General features: G+C 41.5%; 1 protein-coding gene across 11 annotated transcripts in view; it reads right to left on the bottom strand.

Annotated features, from left to right (window-relative positions):
* Window positions 1-19,891, bottom strand: part of agrn (agrin) — a 348,754-nt gene that overhangs the window by 80,214 nt on the left and 248,649 nt on the right. For all 11 annotated transcript variants that reach the window (XM_084721694.1, XM_084721698.1, XM_084721695.1 and 8 more), the window contains 4 exons: window positions 10,642-10,839; window positions 9,953-10,153; window positions 2,649-2,791; window positions 1,993-2,098 (listed from right to left, as the gene is read on the bottom strand). In XM_084721694.1, coding sequence (XP_084577820.1) covers window positions 1,993-2,098; window positions 2,649-2,791; window positions 9,953-10,153; window positions 10,642-10,839 — 648 coding nt within the window. The remainder of the gene's footprint in view (window positions 1-1,992; window positions 2,099-2,648; window positions 2,792-9,952; window positions 10,154-10,641; window positions 10,840-19,891) is intronic.

The raw sequence follows: 19,891 nt of genomic DNA, 5'->3' as shown, positions 1-19,891 counted from the left end.
GACACAGTTCATTTAACTTGCCACTTTCCAGCGCTCCATTCAGCTATCTGCACTGAGCCTATTAGGACAAGGAGAACTTTTAATTTCATATGTTCTTCCACCCTTCAAGGGTTTTTCCTCTTCAGTAGCCATTGTCCGGCACAATGCAGCTCACTGTGACGTGCAATATTACCCTTACATTTCCAAGGTCTGCTGCTGTGCAGCGATTGGAGCTACTCTCTTATATTCCTGCAAGGGCACATCTGCACATGTTTACTTGTCTTGTAAACCAGTAAGTATGTCTTTGGATTTCACTGAAATCCCTGACCCTGATTAGATTTTAAAGGCAGTTACGCTCTTAGAAATGAAGGTTCCTCCTGAAGGGCAGAGGTTCTACCCAGAACTATTTGCTTCTGAAGAACCTTTTTTTGAAGAAATAATTAATGAAGCGTTCAAAGGTTGCGCCCTGGGTAGGTTTTAGATAAAATCCTTGGAATACAAAAATGTTCACAGTGGAAACCCCTGGGTGTGTTCTAGATAATACTCTTGGAATATAAAAAAGTTCTCAGTAGAACCTCCAGGGTTCTTATTAGCACCATTAAAAGGTTAAAGGGTTCTGGGTGAAACCTTTCACAGATGATTTTAGGTATAACCCTTTATGTTGTGTTCCTGGTAGAACTCTCTGAAAAGGTTCTACTAGGAACCAAAATTGTTTTACTATGGGGACAAGCTGAAGAATCCTCTATGGTTCTAGTTAGCATCTTTATTCTAAGAGTGTATAAAGGATGGCTGGAAGTGCTATGAGAGGCAGACTTTCCATGTGCATGCAGCAGATGACACTGTTGACAGCATATGCAAAAGAGGTAGTTTTTTAAAGAGTTTTTTAAAACTCAGAACCTCTCAAAAACAAGGTTGCTTTCATGCTCCGCTAGTGCGAGCTGGCATGTTTTTGATAAGTTTTCTGGAGTTGAGGTCAAATGAAGTTTCTCCTTACATAGCTAATGTGGAGGGCAGTGAAATTCCCCAAGATCTGAGTTTTCCCACTCGCCAATAGGAGAGGAGAGCCCAGAGCTCTCGTACCCATAGAGGGCTCTTCAAAAAAGGATTGATTATCCATGGATGGTAGAGAAGCGTGACAGTCAGTGCCCAAGGAGGCCAGCTTAGGAAGGAGAAGAATCTACAGGGATGTGTGTGTGTGTGTGTGTGTGTGTGTGTGTGTGTGTGTGTGTGTGTGTGTGTGTGTGTGTGTGTGTGAAAACACTGCCAGCTCCCGCTTTTCTCACTCTCTCTTCAACTCTCCATCCTCCTCTATTTTAGACCCACGGGGAATCAAACAGGCTGAAATGATCACACAAAATCCCTTAAGTGCCTTTTGGTCTGCTCCCCGGCCTGTGCTAGCATCAGAGCTATTTAAGCTCTTCATTTAACATAGCCATGGAGGGGAAGGCGGCTAACCTTTGCTACTCAGCCACTGATCTGACTTCTATTTTGGCTGATAAATGCCATTCATTTACATACAAAGTGAGGGTTTTTATACTTTATACATGTAAGCAGGGTAAAGTGGAATCCGGGGGGTTAAAAAACAAGCTTGTGACCTAAAGTGTAATGATTTAAATTGTCAGAATGTCTGTGCACGAAAAGTGAATCATAATTACTATCAGCTCAGTCCATAGATATGCCTGTGAGAAAGATTTTTAACTCTGCAGCCTCAGAGGACCGGTCAGTTTCCAGATATGAAAAAGCTGCAACAGTGTTGAGTCAACCTTCCCTGAGCAAATGACACACATCATATTTAACCTTTACCCTCTTCACTTCATTTGCTTATAGCTACAGCGGTCACACTGCAGAGACACAATTGCAGTGCCGTCAGAATTATACTCCAGCTACAGACTATTACTGCCCCATCAATGGATGAAATGAGTGGAGAAATGGGATGTCAATGACTATGAGTCTTGGTAAGGGTGCTTCTGTGCTCTGTAATGACATTAACTCTGAGTGGTGTAATATACCGACCTGTACAGGGTCCCTGATTCTGAATCAACAAGTGCTCTCTTTTCTCACATCTGGCCTTCTTCAGCTCGCACTCGTTGCTGTAGTTTTTGCCGTCTGAGCCACAAACCTACAAAAAAACAGAAAAAACAACACCTGAAATATATCTGCATATAAATGACACAGGCCACTTATGACCACTGGCAAGACATTATGAGTCTTATGAGTCAAAAATGCCATGTTACATATTTTTTAAAATCACTCATGTTGTTTTTCCACCAGGGTCCCCACTATGATTTGTGTGATTTAAGTGAGGAGTATAATCTTATCATGGAGTTGGTGAACACTCATTTAGAAATTTGTTTTTTAAGAAAGAAAGAAAATACGGGCAAAGGGCAGGGTCTCTGCAGCTATAGACACTACCACACACTTCTAATGGGTTATAAGTGATGATGGAATGTATTTATAGGAGTCTATATATTGTTTTGTAGGAAAATACTGCATATTATGCTTTTAAAGTAGTTAGTTGTGTTTATTCTTGATGACCGTAGAGATACAAGATGCAAGAATAAGTCACCATCAGTAAAAGTCTGATGTTCCAGTCCGTCTGAGTTATGAGGTTTTTGACACAAATTACATCAGTTGTGTTTTTCGTGTAGTGGTTTTGACAGTAGGCATACCAGGTTGTGGGGTACGCTCTCGCAGTTGAAGTCACAGACACAACGATCGTCCTCCGTATCCTCATCCCACGAGCCTCCAAACATACGGCAGCGGTCCTGTTCACAGCTCTCCACGCCTGAGCCTGATCCTCCTGAGCCACAGTCTGCATTAGAAACACACCATAAACACACAATATCATTAATAAAACAAGTAAACACAAGTGGGAGGTGGCCTTTATCAGTGAATCAGGTGGAAATAGTCTCTTACTGTAATTTCTCTTTAAGTTAAGGCACAAAATTAGGATAATTTACATTTCTCTGATGCTGCTGGTGGGGAGAGGACACCAAAGGCTCTGCTGGTCGTACAAGATAATGACCAACTGGAGTGAGGGCGAGAGATTGACTAAATAAATTAGACACAACATCTCTGCACCACCAGCGAGGCATCCTTTTCGTTTCAATTAAATCAGAGACAAAAAGAGGAGGAAATTATTAACTCTGGCCTCCAAGTGCGCAGAGAGAATTGGTGGCAAGGCCTGCTTTATGGGTGCCTGCTTCCTGATATGAGAATACAACTAATTGCAAAGTGTTCTGTAAAATCTAATTATTGCCCGAGACTTTAAAGAAAGTTGTCCCAGCAACTCTTTAACCGTGACCCTGGAAGGCTTTTTATTTGTTTTTAAAGTGCACTTCTCCGGATCGAAAGTAAAAGGGCTGCTCAAGCTGACCTTATGTTCCCGGTAAAAGAGGTAGCAAGGCCAAACAAAGTCCCATAATTACTGTCCAGACAGGGGTAGTGTGCTCACAAAACTGTTGACATTGTTGAACTGCTGTGAAAACTTTAGAAGCGTGGAATCCAAGGTTTTAATGTTTTTTTTTTTCACTTACCTGCAGCGCTATTCATCTCTCTAGATAGTTTTAGTGTTAGTTGCTGAGTTTTGGAGATATCAGCCACAGAGATGTCTGCCTTCTCTTGAATACAATAGAATTAGACGGCACTAGGCTTTTGGTGCACAAAGTGCACATCTACTCATGGAGGAGAGGCTCTCGCTCATGACAGCATGGGATGTAAAAAATAAAGGGAGTCCTTCTATGTTGAGCTGTAACCTCTCATCCATAAGTAGATGTACACTTCCTTCTGCATGGTGATACGATTGGAAAAATGTCTGCGTTCTCTCAGATGTAAGGGCATTAGATATCACTCAGCTTGTGGTGCTCAATGCACCAAAAACACTCAATCACTCAGCAATGTCCCTCTCAAAAAATCATGACCCCGTTGCTCAAAAAAATCCACAGGCCTTGTTGTGAGCAGTTTGATTTAAGAACTATTTTTTTTTACTGACAATGCCAACCATAATACTGTGCAGAAGGAACTGTGCACCTAAACATGAACGAGAGGTTACAGCTCAGGCGAGGAGGACGCCATTAATGTTCATATCCCCCACAGTCATGAGCACGAGCCTCTCGAGTGGATGAATGCTTCCTTCTGTGTAGTGATACGGTTGGCGTTGTCGGCAGAAATAAATAGTTCCTATGTGAAACTGCTCACAAAAAGGTCTGAGTAACTGTGTCATTATTTCTGGAAAGAAACACTGCTACTGAGTTTTTCAAATGTATTTTTTTGACTCTGAGCATCACGAGCCAAGTGTCATTTAGTTCCATTTTATCTGAGAGAAAGCAGACACTTTTTCTCGGCCAGTATCTCAAAACTCTTTCACTCATACCACAATAGCACTACAGGTAAGAGGAAAAATATGTATTTTTTATGTGGGGATGAACTGTCCCTTTAAAGGGATACTTGAAGGGGGGAAAAAAATGTATCCAGCAGCACAATTTGGAGATTCATTTATGAAAAACAAATCGGGGGTTGTTGCAGAGTGCAGGCGAAGAAAGGGGGAGGATCCTGCTTTTGAAGTTGCAAATTTCACCTACAGTGGAAGTCCTGAGGGAGATTAGGTGAACGTGTGTGTGAAGGCAGGGAATGAAAGCAGTCAGCACGAAAAGATGGAGAGAATGTCAGACGGAGAGAGAGAGGCACCCTGTGGGCTGGCAGAAAGTTCATTTGAAACAAATTTGTTATTCAGAAAAGGAATGCAGTCCAACTAAAAGCTCCCAGCGCGGCTGAAAGGCTCAAAAAACATCACATAATCAAGGTGTTTCTTCCTCTTCCTGTCTACTTTTAGGGCTCATTCAACTCTCGGTATTGATGCGCCACCTCTAATGGTGAAATCGATGTCGTAGTGATGGAAGTGCCACTTAGCATAACCCATCTTCTAAAGTAGATTATGGAGTGGGTCACGGTGCAGGGGAGGGGCGGGGGCAGATGAAGCCCAGGCTGTTCTTTGATATGGGTCATCAGCAATGGGCTGTGACAGCTTTGAGTGGTCGATACAGTGGAGGGGCCTTCACTTCATTAGCAGTGAATACAACAGTAGAGCCGGAGCTTTGTTCAGAGTTTCAGAGGCCACATCCCCCACAAACATCAGGACTTGTTAAGGACTCGCTCTGTCTCCATTTTAAAGCAGCGGAACCTTAGACCCTAATCCTTTTGCTTGAATTTGCTGTTGTAGCTGCTTATCGATTGCGAACCACAGTCCGAGTTAAACATAACATTTTGTGACGGGGGCTAATGTGCTGGCTAATGGCTTTCAACTGCCGGTGACATTATTGTAGGTACTTGGCTTCAGATGTCATCTGAAAACAAGAAGTCAGCTGACTCCGAAAGAGATCAGAATGAGAAATAATAAGAGCTGCGGCACTGGCGGTTTGCCACCTGTATCTTTGTACTGTACGCCAGCTCAGCAAGACACAATAAAAGAGAAATGCAGGAGAAGCCAATTCATATTCCTCTCAGGCCCCCACGCAGAGACAAGATAAATAAATAAAAGAGGTAAGACATTAGAATGGAATAAATAAAAGTGAAGGGCGAAGGGGGGTCCTAATTAGCTGTTGCTCTTTGATGTGCCCGCCACCCGCGCTGCCTATGAACCTTTCAATTAATACATCCCCAGCTAAGATGGCTGCATCAGCTATTCTCTCTGCACTGCCCATCCGTTCCTTTTTACTCAATCATGTTAGAAGCCGGAGTCTATTTAGCCAAGGGAGCTCCATTAAGAAGACAGAATTCAGCAGCGGAGAGAAGAAAAGAAATGAATAGCATACGAATAATGTCCAAGAAAGACAGAGAGAAGGGAAAAAAAAAACATTACAAGGATTTGACAGGACAGGGTTTTGACAATAGAGGAAGTGATGGAGGAGATGCTATTGTCAAAGCTGTCTAGAAGTGTGTGAGAGAAGAAGAAGAGAGGAGGGTGAGGGTGAATAATAGAGGGTAGAGAGGAGAAAATGTGCGTGATGGACTGAGATGTTTAGTCAACCAGATTATTCATGTCAACACCGTCCGGTATTATTACGATACCTCTGCCATCATGACCTGCGTGAATGTCAACTTGGACATCTATCACTCGACAACAAACACTCCCTCGTTGTGGCGTGTGTGTCGCGGCACAGATCCAAAATGACAATGGCCTTTGCCGAAGGATGCGGCGTGGCGCGATTTGCATTTGTTTTCGCTCCATCTATCAGTCCCTCGTAGGGCCTGCTCTTGATGGATGTGACAGTGTGTTAGTCCAAATAAAGTTCGGTTAGATGGAGAGGGATGGTGCGTCACGCCCAGTAGGAGAGAAGGGTTGGGGTGTTTGGAGATGGCAGAGGGAGAAAGGAAGTTTTGTTGCCTCAACAGAAGGTTACAAGCCCCTGTGATGGATGGACCATGAAGGAAAAATACGCTGATCTCTCACATGAGCTCTTTTCCCATTCAGCCACCCACTTTGCTTTTCTTCCCCCATGCCCTTTCGTGTTTTTGGCGTTTTCTTGATCCAATCTGTGAGACATGAGGAGCAGGGTGTGGATCGTGTGTGATTCTGTGCTCATAATCTTGTTTATTAACTGTCTATTCAATTAAAAAGGGCCTGGCCCCCTGTAGGTGATGCACTGCTCTCAGTTGCCACTTTGTCAGTGTCAAGAAAAGGAGCTGAGGCCAGGCCTACCCGAGTGTGAAATTAAACAGGTGATAAATTTCCCTGTATGGCCAACAGTGGGAACACTGTCATTTTTCATTACTGTTAAACAAAAGGCGGAAGAAAACAACTTCCATTTTTATGCTCTGTGCCCCCTCCCCCCCAACAAGACTAATGAGGACGGTTTTTAAGTCGGGTCTATGTAAGCGAATTAATCACATGTTCACTTCCTCTCCAGGCTTATCTTAAGATGTGAAGTATGGAGTGGGGGATGGTGCACACCGGTGATGTAGAGCTCTGCTGCTGTCTACAATAAAGCAAGAAAATACAGTCTTTGTCCTTATATATTTATGACAGGGTGCTGTATTGCACAATATACTCTCCTAATTTTGCCAAAACCTAACACCCATACATCTATTGTGGGTGGAGGTGAGTACATCAACAACAAGTCCTTTCTGCAGCCAAAGATCCCACAGCCAAACACAGATATTTCAAAGGGAAAAACACCAACTTGGTTTTGATCGTTTTACAATGACACCAGACTTCCTGTGGAGGGTCTGGGTCAGATTTGAGGGGGCTGAAAGGACCGGGGGACATAGCCTGAAGAAAAAGACAGGACTATTGGTCACCCCTGGGGTGACATTTATCGATTGCAGACGATCCCATCTCCACCCCTATCTGTGAAAGCATCGGTGCCCCTTTTGTCAAGAGGCACAATTTTGATGGAGAAGAGTGCAAAATGGAGAGAGACATGAGTGGGTGGGATGGCAGAGAGAGCGACGGGGAGCGAAAATAAAAAAAAAGAAGATTCTATTGTGTAAGCCTGATGGTTTTCTCTGAATCAAAATGAGCAACTGATGAAAAAAAGGATGTTCAGACACAGTATGAGAGAGAAGAGAATAAAATAGACAATCTAAGCCATGAGGCACCATAAGCAAAGCAGTCCCCTTGGGAAGGTTGAGGGGAGCAGGTTTGACTGATACACTCTTAGAAATAAAGGTGCTTACTAGAACCATAAAGGGTTCTTCAGCTTGTCCTTACAGGAAAATTCTTTTTGTTTCCTGCTAGAACACTTGGAACCCTTTAAGAGAGTTCCTCCATGGACTAAACATGAAGGGTTCCACCTGGAACCATTTGTGAAAGGCTTTAACTAGTGCCCTCTATGACAGGTTACAAAAGAGAACCCATCTGAGGTGTAATAGTTCCATCCAAAACCTTCTCTGGGGGTTCTATCCAGAATCTTTACACCTTCAAAGTGTGGCAAGGGTGCTAACAAAGCCCCACCCAGGTTATAATCCAAGGGTTTCATCAAGAACCCACCAAGGATTGTTAAAATCCTTGAGAACTCTTTCGACTAGGGTGAAAAGGGTTCTTAATGGAACCCTTAGTTTTACAAAGAACCCTTAAAAAACCCTTTTTTCAGAAAAGGATTCTTCAGAACTGAATGGTTCTGGGTAGAACCTAAGGCCTTCAGGAAGAACCGTATTGGAATCCTTGTGTGCCACACACCCAACAGACAGAGAACAGAGTGTCTGGATGTGTGTGTGTGTGTGTGTGTGTGTGTGTGTGTGTGTGTGTGTGTGTGTGTGGTGACAGAGTTTCACATTTCTTCATGCTCCACATACAAAAAAGGTCACTCGTCTCAGTCAATGAAATGATGTTAAATCGACCACAAGAAGCTTGGGAGGCACGATTTGCCTCACAGGCTCTGGGCCAGTATGGTAGACAATGGTAGAGTGAAAAAAAAGAACGAAAAAAAAAAAAAAGAAAAGAAAGAATCACCCCTGGCTAGCAATCAAAATGGAAGAGGATTCCTCTCATCTCTATTTGCTCTGTCCTCCATCTACCCCCTCTTTTCTCCTCTCCAGCCATCCCTCCTGCTGGCAGGTGTAATCTGCTCCCCTTCACACCTTGTCAGAGGATGACTATGTTCCCTGTGACGACCCAGCAGCCGAGGGGGAACGGCATCGCCTGCATGACAACCAGAGGTTGGCATGTTGCTCCCTCCAGAGTTGTCCCCAAGACAGGCCGAGGGAGGGACTGTGATATCCTGCCTCGGTCTGTCAGCGCTGATCAAGATATGATTTGCACGCTGAATTAGATCTCATTTATTCAGAATGTAGAGGAACGATGGAGCTACAGGCGTAGAAATCAGGGACACTCATATTAAGTGCCATCGGTCACACACTTAACAGTGTAATTGGATGGAAGAGCTTGATAGATGTATACCGTGAATTCTCAAATAAAAGCCAGTATTTGATTGCTGTGACAACACAAACAAGTAATACCGCGGATTCTAATATAACGAACGATGATGTGATACCCACCAGTCTGCTGGGATTCTCTTTCAGACAAAAATGCTGTTCTTATTCACTAATTCACTCACTTATACTTTGCTATTTTGTCATCCAACATTAGGTTAATATCAATGAAAAGTAACACTACCTCCACATATTTCACATTATACGCCTGCTAGGAAAATTAGAGGTTTTATGCCACATATGCTGCTGGACAGCTTTGTGTAAAGTTCAACTGACAGAGGCTCAACACCAAATTAGAAAGAACAGCAAAGTAGGACCAGGGTTACATTTAGGCACCTAAAATACTTGGTTAACCTCTGACGCCAAAACTAAATGGTTAAGTTCAGGCACCTGAACTACTTGGTTAACTTTAGAGACTAAAACTGCTTGGTTAGGTTTCAGCAACCAAATTACTTGGTTAGGTTTTGGAAAATATCATGGTTTAGGTTTAGCCACATTGGCTATTGACTCCTGCGTACTAACAGCATCTGCCAATAAGAAAAAAAAGCAGATCAGTAAACAGGGCGGCTTCTTACAAAGATATGATAACATAAAATAAAATATGGTAAATTAGAAATAATGGGTTGTCTGTAACACAAGTCTGGGTCTATCTGCAGATGGAGGTAAATAAAGACCTTTGCAATTATTTGACAATTCACAGTAAGCGTAAGAAATGGAGTGTAACAGATGGGCCGATAAACAAACAAACAAGCAAGGCAGCCAAAGCATGACGATATTGTTTCTAAAATGTACAGCTGACCTGAACTTAATCACCCAGAAGTCATTTGTGTTCATGTAACAGGTTTTGTTGATGGACACGCAGTGTGACTTTCACTCATCTTTTGCTGTGTTAGCCTGTTGGCATGCTGCTGGTGGCATATGCAACCATTATGAAAGTCCACAGATGACTGAATGCTGTACCACAGGTCAGTTGATAAAGATAATTACACCATTTCAATGGCCGATTGGTTAGCATAATTACACCATTTCAAAGTCCATTTCCTACCTTCATCACAGCTGCCGGGCTTCGCCACATCAATTCTCCTCTTCTGCATGCAGGAGGACAGGCGGAGTTCACACTCGTTGTTGTAGGTGGTGCCATCGCTTCCACACACCGCAGAGAAGGCCTCGCCTGAGCACTGCGGGCACTCACACTTATTCTGGACGCACCGGGCACCCCAGGCACAAACAGTGCTGCCGCATGTTTCTGAATTACACATACAGCAGAGGGACCAGTCAGAGCATCACGGGTCAACTCAAAAAAAAGGAAATATTCATGGAGTTGTTTTGATGGATTTAATTCACACCAGAGCTTAAAAACGCATCGGTGGAATAGATATTTAAATGAGATTTCTCTAGTCCTTTCCAAATTGCTATGCAACCCACGTCCTCTTGTAATACATCCCTCTCTTAAAACTGACATATACATGTTCCCTTAGTAATTCCCCATCGGAGCATCATGCAATTCCATTCCACGTTTGTTTGATAATGAACTGTCTGCCTGCAGCTATGATATTCCTGTTGGGCTCTACATGTATTTTTTATATCCATATACATCCACTCTTTTTTCACCCAGGATTCATGCACATGCCAAGAAACATTTCTATTCTTCATCTGTTGTTGGGATACAGAAACAATAATCATGACACACTGGAAGCATCAGACACATGCTGCATAAATACATGCAGTACTTACTGCACTCGCCCTGGCTGACCACTCGGAGGTCCATCTGTTCTTTGCAGGCCCGCACGTGCAGCTCACACTCGCTGTTGTAGGTGGTGCCATCGCTGCCGCACACGGGCTGGTGGGACTCCACACACTCGGACGCACACACACACTGCCCGCTCTGGGCATCGCAGATTGCCCCGAAAGAGCAGTTGGCACAAGCCTCATCTAGATGGAGATAAGGAAGGGAGCAAAGGCTCAGAGTGTGTTTGGATGATATGAAGTCCCTTTTACTCTTTTCTCATTCTGGTGCATGTTGGAGTTAAAATAGATCAAGTTTATTGTATGTCATTAATCTGTAAACGTATTTCATCACCTTTCAAAGTGATCTTACTTACAGTTTGATGATCCATGAAATATCTCTCACATGCATATAAAGTGATAAGGAATCAGTTCTTGCCTGACTACACATCTTTATCTCTGCATATATAGAGACATAGGAGTGCTATAAAACATAACAAAACTGAAAAGCATGAGAAAATATAAAGGAAAGAAGAGAAATATATAAAAAGAAAAATATATATAATATAATATATAAAAGACTAAATAAGTAAATTATAAATAAAGGGCTAAAGATAAATTGCATTATATAAAATAAATAAATTAAGTATGAAGCAATTAATAATATGAAGAAATATGAGGCAAAGCAAATAAAGCAATTTATAGGCAAAAAGTAAACATATTTTTTAAAATATATACAGAATACCTACATAAAAAAAACAAGAAAAAAAAACAAAACAGTGAAAATAATGTGAAAAAAAAAGAAAATTCTTTTACAGATTTATTCTTTTTATGGCACTCTTATGACTCCACATGCGCAAGTAATATTTTTACTGTAGATATTCACAAAACAGTACTTTCATTATATGCACACCATTAATTTTCATGCACTTTTGTAGTCAATATTAAAGCAAGGTTTGTCAAAATAATGTTATTGTGGCATCTAGTCAGTGCTAACAAGCTAGTTTCATATGCATTCAACAAATATACATTTATTTTTTTAGGATTCATAATGTGAACAACAGCCATAACTTAATTAAGCAGTATGGATTAGTTGATGTCTTTTCATTATCTCACTCTTGACAAGCGGTGTGTCTGACAGCTGGTGTGGTGCTTAATGATGCAATGCAGCAACACAGATACTAGCAGTGCAGAGATGCAAAGTTTCCATATTGAGTGTAGAACGGGTGTAAAACTTTATTGGAGTCCACCTGAGGCAGATACAATTGATTTGAAATACTTTCAAAAGGCTCACACCCGTCTATTAAAAAGTGTCACGGTTCACATGCATGTGAGAGCTAAAAACCAAGCCATGAAATTCAAAAAAACTCTCCACAGATAGAATTCTACTGAGGCACAGATCTGAGGAGGAGGATAAAAAAAACCTGAAAGTTCCCAGGAACACAGTGGGCTCCATCACTGAAAAAATTTGGAACCACCCTAAACCACTCTTTCTAGACCTGAAACTAAATAAAATGAACAAAGAGCTTCAGAAATTCCTTGCAAAAATAGAAGAGGCTGCCAGAAGGACAACCATCTCCACAGCACTCCGTCACTGGGACTTTGTGGCAGAGTGGTCGAAACTAAAGCGACTCCAGAGAAAAAGCCACACGACAGCCTGGCTGCAGTTTGCCAAACAGCACTTAAATGGCTGTAAAAGCATGAAGGAAAGATTCCCTGGTTTGATGAGACAAGAATTGCACTCTTTGGCCTGGATTCAAATTGCTATATCTAGTGAAAGCCAGATACTGCTCATCACCATCGCTGCCAGCACTTCGTTTCACATCTTTTTGGGATCCTGCTTCTGAGCAGCAGGTACTATAAAACTGAAGAACTGAGTGAGAAAAGTCACACTTTATTAATCACTTTGTAAGGTTGTTCATAACTGCTTATAAATATGCTGTGTTCCACTGCACTTCAAGGCTGAATCAGGCAGATGATATCTGTATTTTCTCTCCAAAAGACAGCATTGAGATATCTGAGAGGCTTAGAGAGCTTTTGAGACTCCTTATTAGTTGGAGGATTCACTCTCTTGAGGAACTGCCTGCTTCTGGAGGCAAAGTTTCTCCCAGAAGAAACGAAGGAGCGAGGCAGGATCAGACATGCTCACCATTCTGACTGATGTCACATGGGAAGAGGGAGCAGGAAACGAATGAGAAGCCAGACGCCAGGCCTCACAGACAGACAGGGCTAGCAGTAGATGAAGCTCTCCCTCTGACACCAATTACACCTGGAGGATTGCATTAGCACAGCTCGCTATCACATTCAATTAGGGGCAGGCTAATAACCGCTGCTGATTTAGCACTAATTGAGAGAGGCGAGGCTGGCCGCTGGAACCTTCCACATTATTAATCTGTTTATTACTCTTTTAGGGTCTTTCATTTTCTTCATACCTCTATCTAATGCTGGCATCCACTGCCTTCTTGGATGAACAGCCTTGACTGTGAACTAGATATGGCAATGCATAGCACTTCACATACGATATACTGCCTGTAGGAGCAATATTTTATTTATTTGTAGAATGACAAATTTCCTTTAAGTCATGCATAAAAAATTGCATGTGTGGAGGAATGCAGGAGCAAGGTTCTTCCTGAGCCGATGTGTACTTTTTGGTTTGAGGCTGTTATTCATGGTTTGAGCTAGGTCCTTTAATTAAAATTAACCTTCCGTAAGTCCTGCCCCTTTTTGCTCTGTGCTCTGATAACAGTCGAGCAAGCTTGGTAACTGTAAAACCTCAGTCAGCTTTCTCCTTCCTGTACTTAGATTTGCTATGTGTTAAACTCATCTATGTTGAAAAGAAACATTTTTTTAAGACGGTTAAAAGTTGTTGCTTGGGGACTTGTTAAAGTGACACATTTAGTGATATCTTAAGTTAGCTAATGTTAGCAAGCACTAGCTTACTAAACAGCTAACAACTGATGTAGATTAGCTAGCTAATAAGCTAGCATTTTGCTAACATTAGCTATCGGATGGTATGATGTGTTCCATTTACCTCAGAGGTTGGAAGTTGGAGCTGGGAATGACATCACAAACAAACTTTTTTTGTGCTTGATAACAACACATTCTGCGGTGTTTTGTGTATACAAACAATGTAGGAGGATTCCCACTGACAGTATTGTGTATACAACTACTGTCGATGTAGTGAGCAGCCATATTGGACTTTGAGGTGGCTCCTCTGACGCTGAAGGTTGGAAATCCGAATTCAAGGGGCGCTCCAGTTGGAATTTCCAACTGGGAGCTTAGAAATTCTGACTTTCTGGTTCAAATGGAAAACACCATTACTAGCTAGCTACTGACTGATGTAGACAGCTAGTTGGGTTGCATTTTGCCAAACTATTTAGTTTTGATGGTTTTATCAGACATAGTTAGCTAATATTAGCTAACTTAACATGTGACTAGATACAGCATATGTTGCTTTAACAGGTTCCCTACTGACATGTTTTAATCGTCTTCAGACTTTGTTTTTCTTTTCAATATAGATGAGCCTAGCACATAGCATATCTAAGTACAGAAACAGGAGAGGAGAAAGTCCTCTGCCAGGCACCAAGCTTGTTCAACTGCTATTGAAGCAGCAGAGGAAAAAAAGGGGGTGGCACGTAGGATGGTCAGTTGAGGGAACTATTAATGCTACAGCATCCAATGATATTTTAGACAACAATAATGTGTTTCCAACTTTGTGGCAACAGTTTCTCTTCCAACAATGCCTCTGTGCAGTAAGCCAAGGCTATGAAAAAAAAAAAAAAGATTTTCTGAGTTTGGTGTGGAAGAACTGCGTTGAGCCATCCAACACTTTTGGGATTAATTGGAACGCCGAGTGTGAGCCAGGCCTCGGCATCAGTGGCAGACCTCACTAATGCTCTTGTTTGCTGGTTGGGAGCAAATCCCTGCAACCAGGTTCCAAAATCTTGTGGAAAGCATCCCAGAAGAGTGCTGGGTTGTTATGGCTGCATATTAATGCCCCTGGTTTTGGAATGAGGTTACAAAATCACATGTAAGTGAAATGTTGGGGTACTCGTATACTTTTGGCCATGTAGTCTAATAATGTATGACTCAGATGAAATAATAATCTATTTTCAGTGATCAGAGGTTATTTCTTTTTTGAAGTTTGGCTGAGGAAGATAGTAGAAGAAGAATAGGGTTTATAATAGCTAGAGTTTTCTGTAACAAAAATAAATAATCATAAAATATTAGTGTCTGTGAAATAGGGGTTGTTGTGGTCGTGGCTCCTCTCTGGTTGCGGCAGCTATAAATCAGGAAGCAGCAGTGGTGAGTGTTGTCCTTTATCAGGCCCTTTGTCCTGATAGCAGCCTCGCTTCTTTATCAGCTCCTGCCCCTCGCACCTGGCTCTCCACACTGCCTGATCCTCCAGACAACATGCGTCGCGAACAGACAGAGTAAGGAGGGGAGCTTCAAAGCCAGAAGGGAGAGGCAGAATTGTCGCCATTACTGGTAATGTCAGTCATCTCCAATTGAGTCATCTCCGAGGCTGTCATTACTAATTTTGAGATTCAGTGAAAAACAGTCTATTTCCCTTTCTGAAGGCAGACAACTTTACAACCATTAAAAGTTCAGACTGTAAGGGAAGACGTCTGGCAGCCTAGGCGTTATGACACATGCTCATGACAGTAAAAAGTGAGAGCCAGTGTGCTAACATTAGAACTTGGGATCTTTCATCTCATTCAAACACCTTTCATGTCCACCAATGCAAGAACCTCTCCAGCCGAGGAAAATATACAGTCTAACAGAGTGTGTCCAAGATCAAAGTAAGATATTTTAAGGCCTTCTCATGCCAGGTCTAATAAAATCTAATACTGACACTATCCCATAAAATACCCTGAAGGGTAAACTAAAAATTGTAAAAACACTGCGGCAAGACCACCCAGGTAACCACCTGATTTAGGCTGATTGCGACTCAAAGTCGACTCCAAATGTGACCTGACTCTGGTCCATAAATAGCTGCCAGATATGGATGTTTTAGCCACACTGAGCGATACTTGGGCAAGCCTTGAGCCAGCACTGGCACCCACATCAGTGGAGTTAGGATGATATTTGTATGCCTCGCATCACAATCCTGACATGAGTTTGGCAACATGGCGTGATGAATTTAGGCTGCCGTTTTGGTACCTGGGAAATCTTTATTTCTAAATCTTGTGAGGCTGTACTTCAAGAATGAAACAGGAGATGAGCATAGTTTAAGACATATTGGTGTCTTGAATTTACATACATCTATTTTGTTTGTGTCACATGAGCAGCTTTGAGTGGCCATTAGCCACAATGTTGTAGGTCACTGCTTGATGTATTATGGATGATCTATATGACTGGATATTAGCACTGCACATTGATAAGAATCTGGTGATCTGATTCACATCACGAGACAGAGGTTACGTGTCAGAATATTGCAATACTGTAAGAAAAGTGATAGAATTTCAGGAAAACTGTGATAGTATATAAGAAAAATACCATATTACCAGGGTTTAGCAATATGGACTGGCAATTAGCCAGGGGTAAGTAAAATGCCATGTCAGAAAAGCAAATCTGTCAACTCACTTACCTGACCGGGGGTAAAGTGGTGCCATGAAAGTATTAAAACTCGACACACAGCCTTACTTGGACTTTGAAAATCCAGGTTGGGCATTTTTCATTATTTTCCGACATTTTATAGACATTGCAACGCTAGATTAAACATGAAAAGTAAATAAGTACAAGAAGTAGATTTCTGACTCACTTGCCCGACTGGGCCCGACTGTATTAGTTACAGTCTATGCAATTAGACCAGAGAAAATTGATAACAACACTACTATGTAGCAGTCGAGGGTTTTAACACAACACAAAATGAACCACTGCCACAGCAGCACAACAGTATCACAAAACATAATACTGTGACTCAAGTGAAGTAATATTTTTTTACAGTCCCACTAGATAATAAAAAAAAAACGTTGTATATTAATGCCAGCCTTCCCCTTATTTTTATATTTCCTGCCGTGTCACTCCTCCAACTATCAAACCAAACTTTTCTCTTTTGCTGCCGACCTGCTAGAGTTTAGTCAAGGTTGCCTTGAAATCCCCTGCACCTGAAGTTTGGAACTACTGATGTTGATTCTTGCACTGTGACAGCTTCTCTTGTTGTGTTTGTTGGCAGTGTTTGTGGTTTTGGAAGTCAGAGTGAGAAATAGGGGCAGGTTGGAATAAAAAGTGGCCTTGAAAGCATGAAGGATTGAGTCATTGAGGACAAAAAAAAAAAAGAAAAGCCAGAGACCCTCCAGCTTTTACGGCGTTTTGTTGATATCGTCACCAGAAAAAAAAAAAAAAAAAAGCTGAATTGCAGCTGAGGGGGTCTGGGCAGAGTATTACCCCAGGATTAAGCAGAAAGAAGTAGGCTGGTTTGTGTTTTGAAGGCTTGTGAACATGCCTGGGTGATAACAACTCCCCCGTCGACGCCCGCCTGGCCGGTACACTATTAACTCTGCCCCCCCTCACTTTCTCTGCTCCTCCTCATCTTATTTACCTCCATCTCCTTCATGCACTGCGTTTATTGCTTTCCCCCTCCCTCTTTCCTCTGTCCACTCTCATGCTGCTGCCTTGACCTATATTTCTTACTCAACTGTGTATATCATTTCAAACACCTGTGGGAGAAGAAAGGGGGAATTTGTTATTTCCTTTTCTCAAATGATTGTGGCGCCTCTGCTCTCATCTGTTTGGTTGAAGCCGTATGAATGACCCTTTTTCCGAGGATACTGATATCCAGCTGGGGGGTCTATTAACCAAGCACACTTCTCCCAACCCACCTTACAAGGTCGCCTGCTACTCAAACGCAGCAGGAGGAAAGAATCTCAGAATAATAACAAATGTCACTCATATTGCTATCAGGTTGCACCTGAGCCATATAGATAACTGCTATTTTTACAGCCCGGAGGGAAGGAAATGAAATTATGTCTGGGCCTATGAGAGGCTGTAGCAAGCCACACACACAGTTAAGCACACATGCACAGTTATTTTCCCTATTGTGGCACCTCTCTCACCTCTTCAACTCTCGCTGCCCTCACCTGCCGCTCTTAAGCTCCTACTTTCCAGGCTGGAAGCTTACACATTATAGTGCATTTGGATGGAAATATCAGAACAGAGGCAGTAACAAAAATAACTTTTTGATGGCTGTTCCGGAAATCATACATATAGAGTAGAGGCCAACAGATTATAGGCTCTGATAGTCATCATTTTTATGATTATTGCAATATGTGTTTTTTTTTTTTGTTGTTGTTGTCCAATAGTCATCATTCTTTGGTCTGACTCAGTGTGTCACCCATGACACAAGAGCCAGACATATCAATCAGCTGATGATAGTAGGCGATACTGGTCTATCACAGCTATATAACTCTGTATCGGCTGTGCATTATGCTCCTATATGAAAACCTTTTTTTCTTAGATTTTTAGTTTTACATGTAGCATTTTACGTATATTTGATCCTTAGCTGAACTATAAAAGCCCTGCCTCCATTACATATCTTTGTCACAAGTGTTTGATGATCACATTTGAGGGATCATTGCAATATCAGCTGATTTATCAACATCAACATTTTTTGTTACTTCCTTATGTCATTATCCGCATTGGCCCTACACAACACTATCTGATTGATAAGATGTCACAAGTAATGGCCTAATGAAATGTGCAAAAAGTTTTGTGTTGGATTTTGTGTTTGAATTTTGACAACTAAGGTTTTCATTTTTACTGCATATGTATATTCATTCCAAATTTTGGATATCGGATTCTTTTGATTACTAATAATCAGTGTAGATGTATATGAAAGGCATATGCAGCTGAATGTTGCAGAATGAATACATGGAAATTTGGTTTATAATTAATGCTTCAATGAAAAAAGAAAACTAGAGTCATAAATCTAGATGCATGATTCAAATTATCAGCACAGAAAGAAAAACTAATATATAATAAAATGTATCACTTATTATGGTCTTATGCAACAGAGTTTCGATGATTAGTTGCCACCTATTTTGATAAACGAGTAATTGATTCAGTCATTTTTCAAGCAAAAATGTCAAACATTTGCTGGCTTCAGCTTCTTCAGGATTTACTGCTTTTCTTTGTCTTTTCTGATAGTAAATGAGTCTTTGGATTTTGGACTGTTAGTTGGACAAAAGAAGCCTTTTAAAGAAGGGCTGCATGACTCTTGCTGAAATGCAATCACTCCCTTCGAACTGAGATCACGATTCTTATTCTCACATGACTCTTTATTTTTAACAGTATCCTTTATTTCAATCTGAGACACTGAAGTACAAAAGGAGAGACTTGAGTCTTGCTGTCTAGACGGGGTTTTAAACAGATAACATAACCTATATCAAAGTGCTAGACTTAAAAGACTCTTGAAACTAAAAATTCCTCAAGTCTCTTTTATTCCTCTCTTTCTTTAGAACACTGAATAAAAGTGATTAACTTAAATGCTGCTGAACATAAAAAAATAAACTAGTGATGCAGTGTATAAGGTTGTGATTTTGTGATGTGTTTTGTCTGTCCCTCAGGAGTGAGCGAATCATCGTCATTTAAAAATGAGATTGCAAATACCTATATGACCTGCGATCATGATTTCTTTATGATTAGTCGTTCACCCATAAATTAAAGAAGTCACTTTGTGCTCTGGGAAATTGTGTTTAACATTTTCCCCAATTTTTTTGACATTTCATAGACTACATAATTAATCAGTTTGTCGTGAAAATAATCTGCAGACTAATGGATAATTAAAATAATTGTTAGTCGCAGTCCTATTCTGCAATGTAAGAGTTAGGGTTACTATATTGCCCTCAACTTTTAATTTTCGATTCCTTCAACAGCACCTGAAGGCAGCATATGTTCTTCCACCCTCTCTCCGTTTCTGCTCCATAAACATGTATAGCATATTAGTGGTGGGAATAGCCTGTGATAATTAGGTGAGATAATAGCTTAAGTCAGTCAGTTGTTATGGTGCTGAATAAAGCCCAGTAAAGCTGTGCAAACAGCCCAGAAATAACCCACATTATCATCGCCATCATTCCTCGGCTGGCTCGCGCCTGGCAAGCCAATGCCTCAGCATTTTTATGGCACCATTGCGCTGACGCAGGCCTGTTCCTCTGGGAGCCAAGAACCATCCATAGTGCTGGATTACAGACAGGGCCCTCCACTCCGCCAGCTCGCTCTGCCTCTCGCTTTTTAAAATAAAGACTATTCATTACTGCAC

The sequence above is a fragment of the Lutjanus erythropterus genome, chromosome 6 (assembly GCF_056507025.1).
Source record: "Lutjanus erythropterus isolate fLutEry1 chromosome 6, fLutEry1.hap2, whole genome shotgun sequence".
Classification (NCBI taxonomy): Eukaryota; Metazoa; Chordata; class Actinopteri; order Lutjaniformes; family Lutjanidae; genus Lutjanus; species Lutjanus erythropterus.
This window is presented reverse-complemented; position numbering and strand designations above follow the sequence as displayed.